We start from the raw sequence: 16,086 nt of genomic DNA on the forward strand, positions 1-16,086 counted from the left end.
AAACTTTAAATAAATGACATATTTAAATATTTGGTCATTCCACTCAACAAAATGTTTCTAAGATTAGGCAAAGCAATCCACATAACTCTATTTATTTTAACCATTATTATGAGCTATTGTATTTGTGTAGCACAATTTATTTTCCCAGTCTCCCATTGGTGCCCATGTATGGCTTTTCCAATTTTAAACAATGTTGCAATAAACATCTTTGCACAGTAAGTCCTTATTTAAGGTGGATAACTTCTTAGAAATTTTAACTTTAAGCAAAACAACAGATAAGGCAAACAATTTTTCCATCAAATTTACAACAAAACATGGTTATTCGAGGACTTGCTGTAATGTACATGGTTTTGTTTAAAGTCTGCTTCCAAGCACCTATCAACGACTTTAAGAGAGGATTTACTGTACATAACCCCTTATGCACACATCCAAGAGTGTCTCTAAGAAACTGCTTAGAAATGGATTTCAGAGTTGAAGGGTATCCACAGCTTCAAGAGTTTATTTTCCTAAACTGTTCTCCAAAGTGATTATACCAATTTACACAGTGTATGACAGTTTCCACTGCTGTCCAATCCTACAAAAATCTGATATGGTTGGACATTTTCGCCAATATGAAGAACATAAAGTGGTATCTCATTGATATTTTAATGGCCATTTCCACAATTACAAGTAAGAAGAACACCTATTTATTGGCCAATCAGGTTTCCTCATCTGTAAACTACCAACTTGTATCTTTTACCTATTTTTCTGTTATTTGTCTTTTTCTTAAAGACTTGTCAGTTATATATGTCACATTCTATCCTGTCTTTTCAGTTTATGATTTCTTTTTTGAACAGAAGTTTAAAATTTTAGTGTGGTCACATTTTTAAATATTTTCTATTATGGCTGGGTATGGTGGTTCATACGCATAATCCCAGCACTAGGGAGGCCAAGGCAGGAGGACCACTTGAGCCCAGGAGTTTGAGACCAGCCTAGGTAAAACAGCGAGACCTCATCACTACAAATAATAAAAATAGAATTAGTTGGGCATGGTAAGGGCAGGCCTATAGTCCCAGCTACTCAGGAGGCTGAGGCAGGAGAATTGCTTGAGGCCGAGAGGTCAGGGCTGCAGTAAGTCATGATCACACTACTGCACTCCAGCCTGGGCAACATAGTGAGACCCTGTCTCAAGAAAAATTTCTATTATGTTTTTTGACTTTTTATTTCTTTTTAAAGGAATTCTTCCTACCCCAATATTATATAGACAGCCTCTTATTTTCTCTTCTAAAAGTTAAAAAAATTGCTTTTCTAGTGCAGATCTTTATCTAGAACTTATTTTTGTGTATACTGCAGGGTAAGATTCTCTACACAGACAACCCATTATCCAAGAAACATTTATTGAATATTTAACCCTTTCTTCACTGGTTTATAATCCCTCCATGATCAAATATCAGGTTTCAGATTTATATAGGTTTATTTCTGGGCCCTCTACTCTGTTTTGCTGTTCTATTTATCAGCTTCTAAGGCAATACAATGCTGTTTTCATTTACTCTAAATCCATAACAAGTCTTAATATCTGGTAGAGAAGATTACTTCCTTCTTCAAAATTGCCATAGATAATCCTAGGCTATTGCTCTACCACACAAATTTTAGAATCAGCTTGTCAAGTTCCAGGGAAAGTCCAGTTGGGATTTTGAATGGAACTGAATAAAATTTATAAATTAGTTGAGGATTTTAACTGCTCTAATGGGCTTCTGGACAATAAATATCTGGGCTGGAGCTTCCAGAGAGCTGAACACATGGAGACTCCTGAAGGGTGGCTGCTCAGGGAAGGCATGGAAGCTCCATGCCCCTTTCCCCATACCTTGTCCTACATATCTCTTCAATTAAAAAATATATATATATATTTAAAATATATTTAAAATATATATTTAAATATATTTAAATATATAAAAATATATTTTTATATATTATATAATATATATATTTTATATAATATATAAAAATATATGTAAATAAAATATATATTTTTATAAAAATATATTTAAAGTATATTTTAAATATATTTTAAATATATATATAAATATATATATATAAAATGATGTAATAAATATCTGGTGGCTGAAAGATCAACTAAAAATGTCTTACTTTTCAAAGCAACAATTACCTTATAAACTGCCATGCCTCCCATTTATGGACTTACAAATTCTATCACTAAACATTCTTTGTAAAAATCGAGATCAGGTGCCATGGTTCACATCTATAATCCTGTAACTAGGCAGCTTAACTTCAAAATGCATTTAAAACATTTTTTTCCCTTTCTCTTGGGTTTAAGAATGTAACCTTGAAGCAAACTGCAGAAGTGTTTTCCCTTAGTCTTAAAATAGACTCCACGACCCACCCCTTTCTCACTGTCTATACTCCCTTCACATTTATCTAACTGCATGCTAGTATCTAATTATCTGCCTACTTAGAAGTTCCAGGGGCTAAACGTGAATCTTGAGTCAGACAGACCAAACTTGGAGACCCAGCTGCAAAATTCCAGAGATAACCTCAAGGTGGCTAGTCAACAACCCAGCCATCGTTGAGACGATGCCAGCCTGCTTTCCACCTGGACTGGGACCCAAGACAGCTACCAGAACAAGAAATACAGACACTGTACTCAGCATAATTTTTACATGCCTTCCATATCATGTTTTCTCTTTTTAAAACCTTGCCTTGCCCCTAAAATTCAAAGTAGTTGTGTTGGATGGGAATCTGGCCACTTTCCTATTATTACTTTTGGCTAATAAAGTAACTTTCTTTTTACCAGACCTGCCTCTTGTTAACTGGACTCTGCGTGTGGTGAGCAATCCGACTTGTGTTCATTTACAATCCCAGCACTTAGAGGCTGAGGCAGGAAGATCACTTGAGCCTAAGATTTTGAGACCAGCCTGGGCAACACAGCAAGACCCTGTTTCTTCAAAAAATAAAAAACTTAGCTGGGCGAGGTGGCACGTGTCTATAGTCCCAGCTACTTAGGAGGCTGAGGTGGGAGAATCGCTTGAGCCTAGGAATTTGAGGCTGCAGTAAGCCATGATCACACCGCTGCACTCTAGCCTGGGCAACAGAGCGAGACCCTGTCTCTCAATTTAAAAAATACATAAAATTTATTTTTTATTTAGAAAAATATTTATTTTTTTATTTATTAGAAATTTATTATTTATTTTTTATTTATTAGAAAAAAGAACCAAAAAAATCTGGAACTCTCTGAATGCTTATTTCCACTCTAGGTATCTATCATAAGATAAGAATCTTAAATATTAAAAAAATTAGCTGGATGCATAAAATGCACATTGTAGCATTACTTAGAGTAGGAACCTAAATATCAATGACACAGGACTATTAAACTAGAAGAAATATACCCAATGATACACTATGATGGCGAGAAATATACTGGCTCTAAAAACTATTTATAGCAATAATGAAAATGGTTACTTATGGTATAGCATTAAGTAATAAAATTAGGATATCAATTGTTGGTACGATGTGAATACAGCTGTAGAAAAAACTCTGGAATGTGTGCACTGAAGAATAAAATGTACTAAACTATTTACAATAGTTAGGCCAGGAATACAGAATTACAAATAGAATTCTCCCACCTACCCCACCTGTTAAAAAAATCTATTGTAGGGCCAGGCGCAGTGGTTCATGCCTGTAATCCCAGCTCTTTGGGAGGCTGAGGAGGGCGGATCACGAGGTCAGGAGATCAAGACCACACTGGCTAACACGGTGAAAATCGCTTTTACTAAAAATAAAAAAAAAATTAGCCAGGAGTGGTGGCACACACCTGCAGTCCCAGCTACTCAGGAGGTTGAGGGAGGAGAATCGCTTTAACCTGGGAGGCAGAGGTTGCAGTGAGCCGAGATCGCACCACTGCACTCCAGCCTGGGCGACAGAGTGAGACTCCATCTCAAAACAAAAAACAAAAAAAACACTATTGTCTAAAGGGGTTACTTTTCTATCATAACAAAATACATTGTAAAAAAAATAATAATATTAATAATGTGAGTAGTACCCAGCTGTGTCTTCAGGGCGTCATTTAAAGTTCGAAGAGATAGTGCTTGTAGGAAGCAAAGCATTCAAGGCTGACACTCAGGGTTTGGGATCTAGCTCAATCACTGATTGTTTTAGAAGTTTTGGGAAAGAGTATCATGCATTTTCTCCGTGAAAAAATAAAAATATTTAGATGTATGGATTAGTCAGCAAACCTTTATGAATGGGCATTCATTAAGATAACTCTGAAATTTCATCTAAATCATGCAAAACACAAAGACTGCCTATTTCATTTTCTTTCAAGTATGAAGGAGAGTGAAGAGCAGGGAGTTTGCCATTTGGAACTGGAAAAAAATTGCCTACAACATTGTTTCCAGAGCTTGTACTTTTTACCTTAAAAACATGAAAGGCTTCAAACTGGATGTTGGGACTTTTATCCCGAAGGAGGTTCATCATGAGTTTCAGGTTCTCCGGCTTGCTGATATACTTTGTCATGATGGCAAAGTTGTGACGGTCCAGGATGAGCTCCCCTAGCAGCTAGAGGAAAACACAAAACCAAAGCTATAATCTCAGAGCCACCTGATTCAAAATATAGCTCACATCTTCTCACTGAAAAACAAAATATAAATGTGAGTAAGAATGGTGTCGTGAAAAAAATTAGAGTGTCCTTAAGTGCATCTCAAAGCACAGGCATAAAAGCAATAGTTATTGAGCAATTTTTTCACACTGCTTTGCTGATGTCAGTGCTTAGTACCTTTTTTTAGTTGGTCTTTGCTGCAGCTCACCTAGAGCTAGGCAGAAATAAATTTATGGTTTTCAATACTTACTTTAATTATCTTGCTTCGCACTAATGTATTGCTCCATAGGCATTCAGGTAGAAGGAATAACAAAATTGGTACCATAATGATACCTTCTTTACCTGCATAAATGTATGCTAGGAGTTCACTATTAAGACAGTTTGTTAAATGACTCTTACATTTCCCCTGACTTTTATTATAAAACCTGATATAAAGTCAGAAAAATAATTGACCCCAAATCTGTATCAAATTTAGTAAGTGCAGCAAGTTTTTATTAAAAAGCAAAGCAAAACATTTTTTGGTGACAAATTGATAGTTCCCCAAATACAGCATTACCCTAAAACAAAATAAAAATACCCAAAGTAAGAATAGTTGAAGACCCTCTAGCAACATGGCTGAATGTATTGTTGCTCTATCTTAGAAACTTTTTGCTCTCACCATAATTCTGGAGAACAGAATTATAGCCCCCTGGCTGCTGTAGCAATTCCTAAAGCTTCAGCAGCCAGGGGGCTGAAACATACTGTAATATAACTTTATATAGAAGATATGTTTAGTTTTCAATTGTCCTATTTACTGGACTTTTTCTGAAGGCCTCAGGGGAGTAACACATCATTACATGGTTACAGAAATCCTGGATGGGAAGAAAAGCGCACATCAAACTGAGGGCCAACTGCCTATCAAAGGAGTCCCAGATGTGTGCAAGCATCTGGCTGCCAGTAAACCACCACCTTGCCTGTGATGTATCTTTTGTGTATTTAACATGAAAGAAGTATACAACCTGAGGTTATTTTAATGCATGAAAATAACGTTTGTTAAACCTGAAAAAAGGATGACCCCTGTTGGATGTTGGCTGGTCACTAGTTATTCTCATACACATGGAATAGCAACCACGTAGTCAAACTGTTAATCTGCAACCTCCTTCACCTTTCTGCAGCTTCTAACATTAACCTAACACCTTCTGGAAACTTTCTTTGCTCCTGGTTTCCTACCTCGTGCAGCTTGTTCCTTTGCTACCTCTTTAATGGCTCCCTTGCCTTTTGCACTACTTATGCAGCAATTTTCCAAGCTGTATACTTGGATCTGCTATCTTTTATCTCCCAACAGTCTCATCTATACCCATGGGTTCAACTGTAACATCTAGGAAGATGTCTCCCAAATCTACATTTCTAGTCTCCACTTCTTTCCTAAACTCTAGACCCACATTTCTTTCTTTCTTTCTTTTTTTTTTTTTTTTTTTTTTTGAGACAGAGTGTCACTCTGTCGCCCAGGCTGGAGTGCCGTAGCGCGATCGCGGCTCACTGCAAGCTCCACCTCCCGGGTTCATGCCATTCTCCTGCCTCAGCCTCCCGAGTAGCTGAGACTACAGCCACCCGCCACCATGCCCGGCTAATTTTTTAGTATTTTTAGTAGAGACGGGGTTTCACCATGTTAGCCAGGATGGTCTCGATCTCCTGACCTGGTGATCCATCCGCCTCGGCCTCTCAAAGTGCTGGGATTACAGGTGTGAGCCACCACGCCCGGCCTCTAGACCCACATTTCTAACTGCCCACTGGGCAGTCCCACTTGAACACTGCTGGACTGTCACACTTAGCGTCTCTAAAACCAACTCCCTGTCTTCTCTTTGTTAATGGCACCAGGAGCTGCCCTCCTCCGGTTGGGAAGAGAGCTGAAGTCTTCCTTAGCTCATTTCTTTCCCTTGCTCCTCACATCAAATCTCCATCTAAGACCTACCAATTTTCTGTTTTTAAGTGTTTCTTGAACACCTTTTTCATTCAATGTTCACAGCCAGTAATCTCATTCAAACCCTCACTACCTTTCAGCTGACCTACTGCCACAGCATGCAAAATGGTCTCTCCTTCAATCTTCACCTAATCCAATCCATTCTGCATATTTTGTCAAAGAAATCTTCCAAAAATCGGTATTTGTTACCAATTCCACTTAGATTAGAAAGTGAATGAATAAACAAGCAAATTCCTAGATTCCCATAGATTTAGAAAAAAGTAACTCATTAAGATGCCGTTCCCAGCCTCTGTGATGTGGAATCATCTCTCCTGCTTCCTTTCCTCGGCTCCCTTCCTCCATCTTCCCCACTCTCCTGTCTCTGTGGCTTTACTTCCCCAGCTCCAAAATCTTGAGAAACACTTTCACCTCTTCTCTGCCTGTTCAAACCTGGCCCATCCTCTCAGAACCAGCTCAGACATCGTCTTCAGGAAAGCCTTTCCTCTTCTCTACAGTTGACTTTGCTTTGCCTTGTAGTGCAGAGTTATTTGTGACCCTGTTTAAAGAATAAGCTCCATAAGGGCGTGTTTCAAATCCCCTTACAACCTAACTGTGTGATGTGCATGGGTATTGTTGGGGAAATAAAAGTCCTACCCACATATCCAGAGCACAATACAGTAACTCATCTCTGAAAAAGAGATTGCAAACAGACAAAACTATCCCTTATTACAGTCGAGAAGCTAGAATCCATTACATACATATATCCTCAAGATGAAGGGTAACCTGTCCACTGGGGGAGGACCTGACTACCATTTCTGTGCACTCTTTCATGGTTCGCCCTAATGCACCTAGCAATTGAGGTGACCATTTGTTTTAGCTATTTATCTGAATAATAAAACTTCTCTTATCTCTCTGACAAGCAAATAGTTGGAAAAGGGCACCTAGGTTAAACTCTCCTTGTGACAGAGAGATAGTATTATCTTCCTAGATGCTTATATTTCAAAGGTATAGCTTCCAGACCCTCCAAAAAGAAAAAACAAAAACTAAAAAACTTCTGGGTTGTAAGCCTGTCAAGAGACTTACTTATCTTCTAAAGATATATACAAAAATAATCAAATACTAAATAGACACATATATATCATATACACTCATGTTAAAAGGCTTCAGCAAAAGGAGAATTTCATTTTTGAAAATTTACACACACACACTCAATAAACATTTGTTGAAGTTATATTTATGAGTTAAGTTCAGATTAGGTCACTTCAATTTTTATTACCTGGGGATACCTACATATAAATCTATCCAATCTATCCTCTGCTAATAGAATTTCACAATTTTTCTGAAACAATTAATTGTGTTAATTCAACACTAAATCTTTTAGCCATTAAATGTTAATCTATTTTAATATTAACAATGACAAAATGCTGCATTCCAGAATAATACAAAGCACTATAAAGCAATACTATACCAAGTAAATGGAAAACACACATATTTTACTTCTTTAAATTTCTTATTTTGTATGCCTCATAGTACACAGTTAAGCCATGCAGCAAGTGGAAATAAGTTTTTTAGAAACCTAAGTGTTTTAATGAAATTGACCAGAGCCCAAAAAATTCCCCAGTTTCCACCGAGCTTCTTTTGAATTATAATCTTTCTTGCTGGTAATTAAATGCCAGCCCTCTGCAGAAGATAAGGAAAAAATTCCTAAGCTCTGTCACATGATGGAAACGAATTTCTCTGTTAATTATTTTTTATTGACACCAGGAATTAAGCAGTGCAGGAAAATTTAGAACATGATTAATAAAAGGCAGCAGGTAGCAACTACTTTGGAATCAGAAAATAGCCTACTACTTAAGACAGTTTATTACTTACAAAGTTGCTATATAATAATCTAACCTCTCTTGTTTCCTGCAATTATGAAACATCTATGTAAAAAGTATTACAGAATCCATTTATATAGAAACACAGTTGTGTCAAAATAGAATATACTGCTACCACAGATCTAATTACCAAAAGGAAAAACCAAAATTGCATCAGTGGAGCTTCCAGAATGTTTTTCTAGCAAAAAAAAAAAAAAAGAGTAAACAATATTTAATGAGCTCTATGTTTATATATGAGCTTATTTCACAGTTGTCAACCTTTTTGTTCGCTTGAACAGAGTGATGCAAAACCATTTTGGCAACATCTCTTCCTATAATCTAACATTTAAAAAAAACCAACTCTCCAGTAACCATTGTAATACTTTCTGCATTCTTAGGTAATTTATCTGCATTTTGTCAGGCATTTTTTTCCAGTGTCCCATCAATTCTTGGTTTTACCATGCTATAAATCAGATATCCATGAGATGCCTAACTGTAAAGATTTTAGGAAGGAATAGCAGCCAAATGGTATGTCTGGGTGAATTAATGAAAAACAGGAAAGATGCCTTGTGAGTAGGCTAAGGCATCTGCAAATAAATAGGAAATACAAACAGCTTTCTTCCTCCAAATTTGGTTCAATTACCTTAGTTCACATAAATCTCTCAATTTTGATCCAGTATCTGATAGACTCCCATTGAAAAAAAGGAAGGATTTGGAGAATTTATGAGCAACTTCCTATATGCTGGACCTTCAGAGCACTGTCACCTCTGTTTACTACTCCAATTGCCATCTTCCTTCCAGGGCCACTACTCGTTGTATGATGGACAAGCTTACCTCATTTGGCTATCCTTGTGGAGCCCTACAGATAACCAGTTCTGTTCTTTACGTATGCAGCTGTATAAAGAGAATACATCCTTATCTTCATCTGCTCTTAGCAAGCTTTCTGGACATGGGAGAACACAGCGCTGAAGTCACTCTCTGCCCAAAGGTCAGTTCCACACACAGTTTGGTCTCATCACTACTTGGCTTTTTTTCTAGATGGGGCTCCTGGTATGAGTTTCTACACAAAGGGGAAACTCAATAAAAAGTGCTGGATGGCTGGCTGAAAAATGGCCTCCCCATTAACACCCAGTGAGGGTACAAATATAAAGGAAACCAGGTCATGGCTGATGCAGGATCATGGGCAAAGTAAACTGACAAAAAATGTGATACAAAACAGATTGACGTTATTGTCTTAGTTTAAAATTATACTCCAAATTTAGAAGCAAATGCATTGTTCTATGAATGCCATCATCTTGACATGTAAAAATAACATAAGTGTGTGACACTATATCCCAAACCTAGAAAAAATAGGAAAAAATGACAATACAAGTGTGATGTTTAGCAAGCTGGACCATCATATGAGTTGCTGCACTAAAAACAGTCAGTTTTATCATCTGCTGAAAACATTCTTTTTGTGGGATTCTGAGTGGCATCTGAAGGACAGAGATACAACTCCAGCCCACATCTCCCTCCCCTCAGGGGCTCTCCCACCTCCCCCTGGCCACATGGCTGCTTCCAGGCACCATTCCACTGTGGGAGAGAGGGCCACTCATAGATGGATGTGGTCTTACTCTGTTCGGTTCCCTGTCATTTCCACAGCCAGTTAATAGGTGCATAACCTCAAGTAGCAGATGTAACTTGGTTTCACACAACACACACATACACACAAAAACACCCTTATCAGAGCCATCTTAATTTTCCATAAATTTAGCCCTCTGTTTAAAGATCAACTCATCAAGGACTTCACTGATCGTCTAGCTGCTCTGGCGCACACACACACACACACACACACACACACATACACACACGCACACGCCTATCTCCCAAGTCGCCGCTTTCTGTCTCCTTTCCCTACTCTTCTTTTTAGTACTTAAAACCATCTGAAAACTATGTATTTATTTGTTTATTTGTCTATTGTCTGTTTTCCAACAACAGAATGTGAGGCCCAGAGCTGTTCTTGGCTGTCATCATATGTCTGGAGAATGAGCACATAAATATTTGTTAACTAAATGGAATGTCTTATTACCTCCCTCACACCTCCTTCTCCAATAATTCATCAAACTATGCTATTTACGGGTAATTGAGAATTGGCTTTATTTTCATTTCCAGCTAGCTGCATCGTCTTTTAATCTCTTGCCAGATTCTGTTTCAGTGTAATCCTGGCAGTATTTTAGAAAAGCAAAATTTCGGTATATACCCAAAGGACTATAAATCATGCTGCTATAAAGACACATGCACACGTATGTTTATTGCGGCATTATTCACAATAGCAAAGACTTGGAACCAACCCATATGTCCAACAATGATAGACTGGATTAAGAAAATGTGGCACATATACACCATGGAATACTATGCAGCCATAAAAATTGATGAGTTCATGTCCTTTGTAGGGACATGGATGAAATTGGAAATCATCATTCTCAGTAAACTATCGCAAGAACAAAAAACCAAACACCGCATATTCTCACTCATAGGTGGGAATTGAACAATGAGAGCACATGGACACAGGAAGGGGAATATCACACTCTGGGGACTGTTGTGGGGTGGGGGGAGGGGGGAGGGATAGCACTGGGAGATATACCTAATGCTTGATGACGAGTTAGTGGGTGCAGCGCACCAGCGTGGCACATGTATACATATGTAACTAACCTGCACAATGTGCACATGTACCCTAAAACTTAAAGTATAATAATAAAAGAAAAAAAAAAAAAGAAACTGTAAAAAAAAAAGCAAAATTTCGTATATGCGATCATGTAGTCTTCTGATATATCTGTTTGTTAGAAGTGATTTTTAAAAAACATTTCTCTTCTAATTCTTAGGGAATGACCATGTTTCATATTTCAGAATCTCTTCTGTAAATATCATGTGAACATGTCATGTTAAGTGGTGGAAGTATTTTAAGCAACCTGCAGGAAAACACTGACTGTCGTGAATGCTCAGGGAATGGGACCTGGTGATGAAATATAGCATAAAAAATTCTTTAGGAAAATATGTTACAAATCTGGCAGATAAATGCTTCCCATAAAACAGAAGCCCCATAACATTTCAACTATATAAACATAATTTGATAGTAAAAAGCTATTTTATACTCAAAAATACAGATATTAAGAATTTATCAATTGCTGTGCTTAAAACTTAGAGGAAAGGTTTAATTTTTGCATTTTACATGTCTTTTTTTTTTTTTTTTGAGATGGAGTTCCGCTCTTGTTGCCCAGGCTGGAGTACAATGGCACGATCTTGGCTCACTGCAACCTCCACCTCCCTGGTTCAAGCGATTCTTCTGCCTCAGCCTCCCGAGTAGCTGAGATTACAGGCGCCCACCACCACGCCCAGCTAATTTTTGTATTTTTAGTAGAGATGGGGTTTTGCCATGTTGGCCAGGCTGGTCTCGAACTCCTGACCTCAGGTGATCCGCCCACTTCGGCCTCCCAAAGTGCTGGGATTACAGGCGTAAGCCAAGATGCCGGCCTCAGCAAAAATATTCTAAATTTTACTTATCATGTACTTATATTGTTACTTCCAAAAGCAAGACAGGACACTTACATTATTTTGCTATAAAATACAGTCATAACATAAAATATAGTAAATACTTCTAAAGTTATTTAAAAAAGGGATATTTTAATTTTTCTGTGTTTACTCATATACTAATAGACCCGTCATTTGCTAATGAGATATAAACTTACGGGGACACTGACTTAAAGAAATTTGATATTACCTTTAAAGACTGTCTCTTAGTAACATAATTCTCAGACTGAAGCAATTTCTCATAGTCTTCAAAAATCTAATGAAAAGAAAATACACATTAGAGTGTAAAAGCAGCAGTGGATTCTCCATATTAGGCTGGCTTGCTTTCTTTTTCAGGAGCAAATTCCCAACTTCTGGCCATTTTACCATCCTTCTTTACATGTGAAGACACTGGGGGACAGGGAGGTCAAGAATTACAAGAGACATCCTTCCCTATTTTATTTTAGTTCTGCAAATTAGATAAAAACCGAGTAATTTTGAGTCCTTCCAATAAATCATTTTGAATAAAACTTCTGGTAAAAGTTGCAAGAGAACTCATTTTATGCCATTTTAAAGAAATCTTTATGTAAGTAGCCTTGCTGGTGGCTATGGGTCCACAATTTGGGAAAATATTAAATACACTTAAGGCTTCACTTGGCAAGCCATAAAGAATCAGACTGTTCAATTCACTGCATAAACAGATAAAGAACGAGGCAACCTTTGTTGCATGACGGCCCAACTAGTCTCTCTGGAGCACTTCACTCTCACCGGAAGCTGGGGACACTGGTGCACGAAGTCTTCTTTCCTAACATGGTCACCAACCATGGCCTAGCCCTTCAGTTTAACACAGAGTGCTGGCGTCTGGGGAGGCTCAGCATTCACTTCCATCAGGTGTGGGCACACAGCTCATAGAGCACTGAAGTGGGAGGAATGAGCGCAGCCAGGACGGAGGACAAGAGATCAGGAACTGAAGAGGGTGACAAACTCCTAGCCCTCGGAGAGTCAAGTGCGAGGGGAGAGTGTGTGCCGCTGTGTAATGAGGGCAAGCTGTGCATGCTGACAATCACCGATGGAGAATAAAGTGAAAGGTAAAAATACAAAGGTGTAGCTCACATTAAAATCACAGTAATTATACTCTTTAATATGAATGACTTATTTATTCTATCCTGAAACACAAGGAGAATTTTGTGGATCATTAAATGCATCAGACAAGCCTTGTGATAAATTTGAATAGTAAATATAAAATGCAAATACATGTATGTGGTATGACCTACTCCCGAGTCCATCAGCTTTATTACTTTAGAGTCATGCATCATGTGCTCCAGTTTCATGGCATACTGCTAAAGAAATATCAGCTAAAAGAGTCTGAAAGGTTTGAAGGGGCATGAGTTCTCAGAGCTCGCATTCAGGCCAATGCAGGAGCTTCAGCAGCTGTGAAATTACTAAATTACACAAGAAGTGATATATGGATGTAAAAACAAAATTAGGTAAATAAGGAGTCAAAAAGAATGAATTTATTAGTCTCTCAAATTGTCATGTATTATACCTGAACACAAAGCATTACTGCACAACACATTTACCTCATTCATTCTATAGGAAAAAATAGTAATTAGATAATATTGTAGATTTATCCATGTTATCTTAGCCTTTTAAAAATGTTATTTCTTATAAATGTGACATCTAATGAATCTTTCCTTAACATTCCATCTAGCATATATAGTTACTGAACAACCAAACTATACATTAACAGTTCATTTCCTAAATTCAAAAATAGACAATTTTCTTTTCTTTTCTTTTCTTTTTTTGAGACCAAGTCTCGCTCTGATGCCCAGGCTGGAGTGCTGTGACGTGATCTCAGCTCACTGCAACCTCCGCCTCCCGGGTTCAAGCAATTCTCTGCCTCAGCCTCCCGAGTAGATGGGATTACAGGCACCCGCCACCACATCTGGCTAATTTTTGTATTTTTATTAGAGACAAGGTTTGACCATTTTGGCCTGGTTGGTCTTGAACTCCTGACCTCGTGATCCACCTGCCTCTTTCAGTCTTTACATTTTGGGATGCCTCTAGCAATAAAAATTATTCTCCTTGCAGTAAAATGAGGTTATCAGAGGCTGGGGAAGGTAGGAGGGAGGGAGGATGAAGAGAGGCTGGTTAACAGGTATAAAAATACAGTTAGAAGAAATAAGTTCTAGTATTCAACAGCACAGTAGGGTGACTATAGTTAATAATTTACTGTATATTTCAAAATAGCTAGAAGAGAAGATTTGGAAAGTTCCCAACACAAAGAAACGATAAATATTTGAGGTGATGGGCATCCTGATTACCCTGATGTGATCATTACAAATTGTATGCATATATCAACATACCTGATGTACCCCATAAACATGTATAATTATTTTGTATCAATTTAAAAAATCATTCTCCCCTCACATTTTACACTTAAAACAAATACTCTAGTTGATTCTATGGCTATTTCCTTTATAACATGAGGACATAAAAATCACTTTTGATTTTATAATTATATTGCTAATTCCTAATCTTAAATTGAAGGACAACTGGCAAAAATAAAATTTATTTTATTTATAATTAAAAAAGGAGTAGTTAAATATTTGTGATTTGAATGTGTGAAGATATACTATTGATAGGCAGAGTAGGCCACACCTTCCCAGTATTCAGGAGTATGTTGCAACCTTTTTCTAGGATATAAATAATTCAGAGACTCCTTGAGGACTATTATTAATATTTGTTTGCTACCACTGGTCCATATGCCTATTATGTGCCCAACTATACTGCATACCGTTGGGAAGGCATAAAGTCATAGTAATCATCAAAAATGTACTTCTTTTTGTAAGCACATGTAATTTAATTCAATACTAAAGATTTCAATCAATAAAGATACTTTACCTTAATTTACTTATTACTACCATAAATATCATATACACATGAAATTGTTTTTTGCTTTTAATAGATGAAGACAAAAAAATCCACTCATCATACCATATATATAAACATTTAGAACTTCTTGGTTTAGGCATCAATAATACAAATAGTTAAGTGCTGCTTTAAGACAGCAGATTACATTCCTGCTGTTAGGTGTCAGGCACTAGACTGGGTGATGGAGATAGAGTAGTAACATTAACTAACACATGTAAAAATGCCAAAAATCCCAGTAAAAAATAACTGTGGCTGTTGCTAGGATGAGGATCAGAGACTCCCCCTTCCCTAAGTCCTAGTTTAGATGCATGCTGTCCAACATAGGGCCATACGTGGCTACTGAGCACTTGAAATGTGGCTAGTCCAAACTGAGATGTGCTGTAAGTGTAAAATACACATCAGATCTCAAACACTCAGCATGAAAAAAGGATGTAAAATAGCTCGATCATTTTTCACTTCATCTTAGCCAAAAGACCGAGAAGCGATGATCATTTTCCATATTGATTGTACATTAAAATAACATTTTCCATGTGTTGGGTTAACTAGATGTATATTATTAAAATTAATTTCACCTGTTTCTTTTTACCTCTTTGTGTGGCTAACTAGAAAATTTTAAGTTACATAGTGGCTCTCATTTCTGGCTTGCATTATATTTCTACTGGACAGCACTGAGGTAGAGCATCTGAACCAACACTAGAACAAAACATACAAAGTTTTCCTTCTAGGTTGGTGCTATATTTTACTGTATAATGCTGCTTCTATTGCTTACACATTTAGTAAAAGCATAGTTGCTTTTGGATGGATCTGTCACCACCAAATGTATGACACTGCATTGGGTATTAGGAAAACAAGTAACAACGATTAAAAACTAATACTGAGTGCTTACTCTGGTACTGTGCTGAAAACTTTAAATCCCGTCAAATTCCCTCAACAACCCTATGATGCAGGTATTATTACTATGTTCATTTTGCAGTGGGTGTAGTAACTTGCCCAGGGCCACTAAGGAGGCAGGTCTTGAAGCCAAGCAAGCACGAAGACTCTAAAGTCCATACTGTGCTCTTAACCCTGTGTCCTGCAGATAAGATTCCTGCCTCTTAGGGGGTGCAAGGGCCAGCCAGAAAGATACAGACACACCATAATAATACAAGGTGAAAAATAAGAGGGAGCCAGAGAGAGAGAGAAGAAAGAGAGAAGGGGAGAGGAGAGAGAGGAGGGAG

At 37.5% G+C, this 16,086-nt stretch overlaps 1 protein-coding gene across 23 annotated transcripts in view; it reads right to left on the bottom strand.

Moving 5' to 3' along the window:
* CAB39L (calcium binding protein 39 like) overlaps window positions 1-16,086 on the bottom strand; it is a 216,759-nt gene that overhangs the window by 18,813 nt on the left and 181,860 nt on the right. For all 23 annotated transcript variants that reach the window (XM_063697381.1, XM_055359855.2, XM_055359869.2 and 20 more), the window contains 2 exons: window positions 12,147-12,212; window positions 4,408-4,551 (listed from right to left, as the gene is read on the bottom strand). In XM_063697381.1, the coding sequence (XP_063553451.1) occupies window positions 4,408-4,551; window positions 12,147-12,212 (210 nt within the window). The remainder of the gene's footprint in view (window positions 1-4,407; window positions 4,552-12,146; window positions 12,213-16,086) is intronic.

Source organism: Gorilla gorilla, chromosome 14 (assembly GCF_029281585.2).
Source record: "Gorilla gorilla gorilla isolate KB3781 chromosome 14, NHGRI_mGorGor1-v2.1_pri, whole genome shotgun sequence".
Taxonomy (NCBI): domain Eukaryota; kingdom Metazoa; phylum Chordata; class Mammalia; order Primates; family Hominidae; genus Gorilla; species Gorilla gorilla.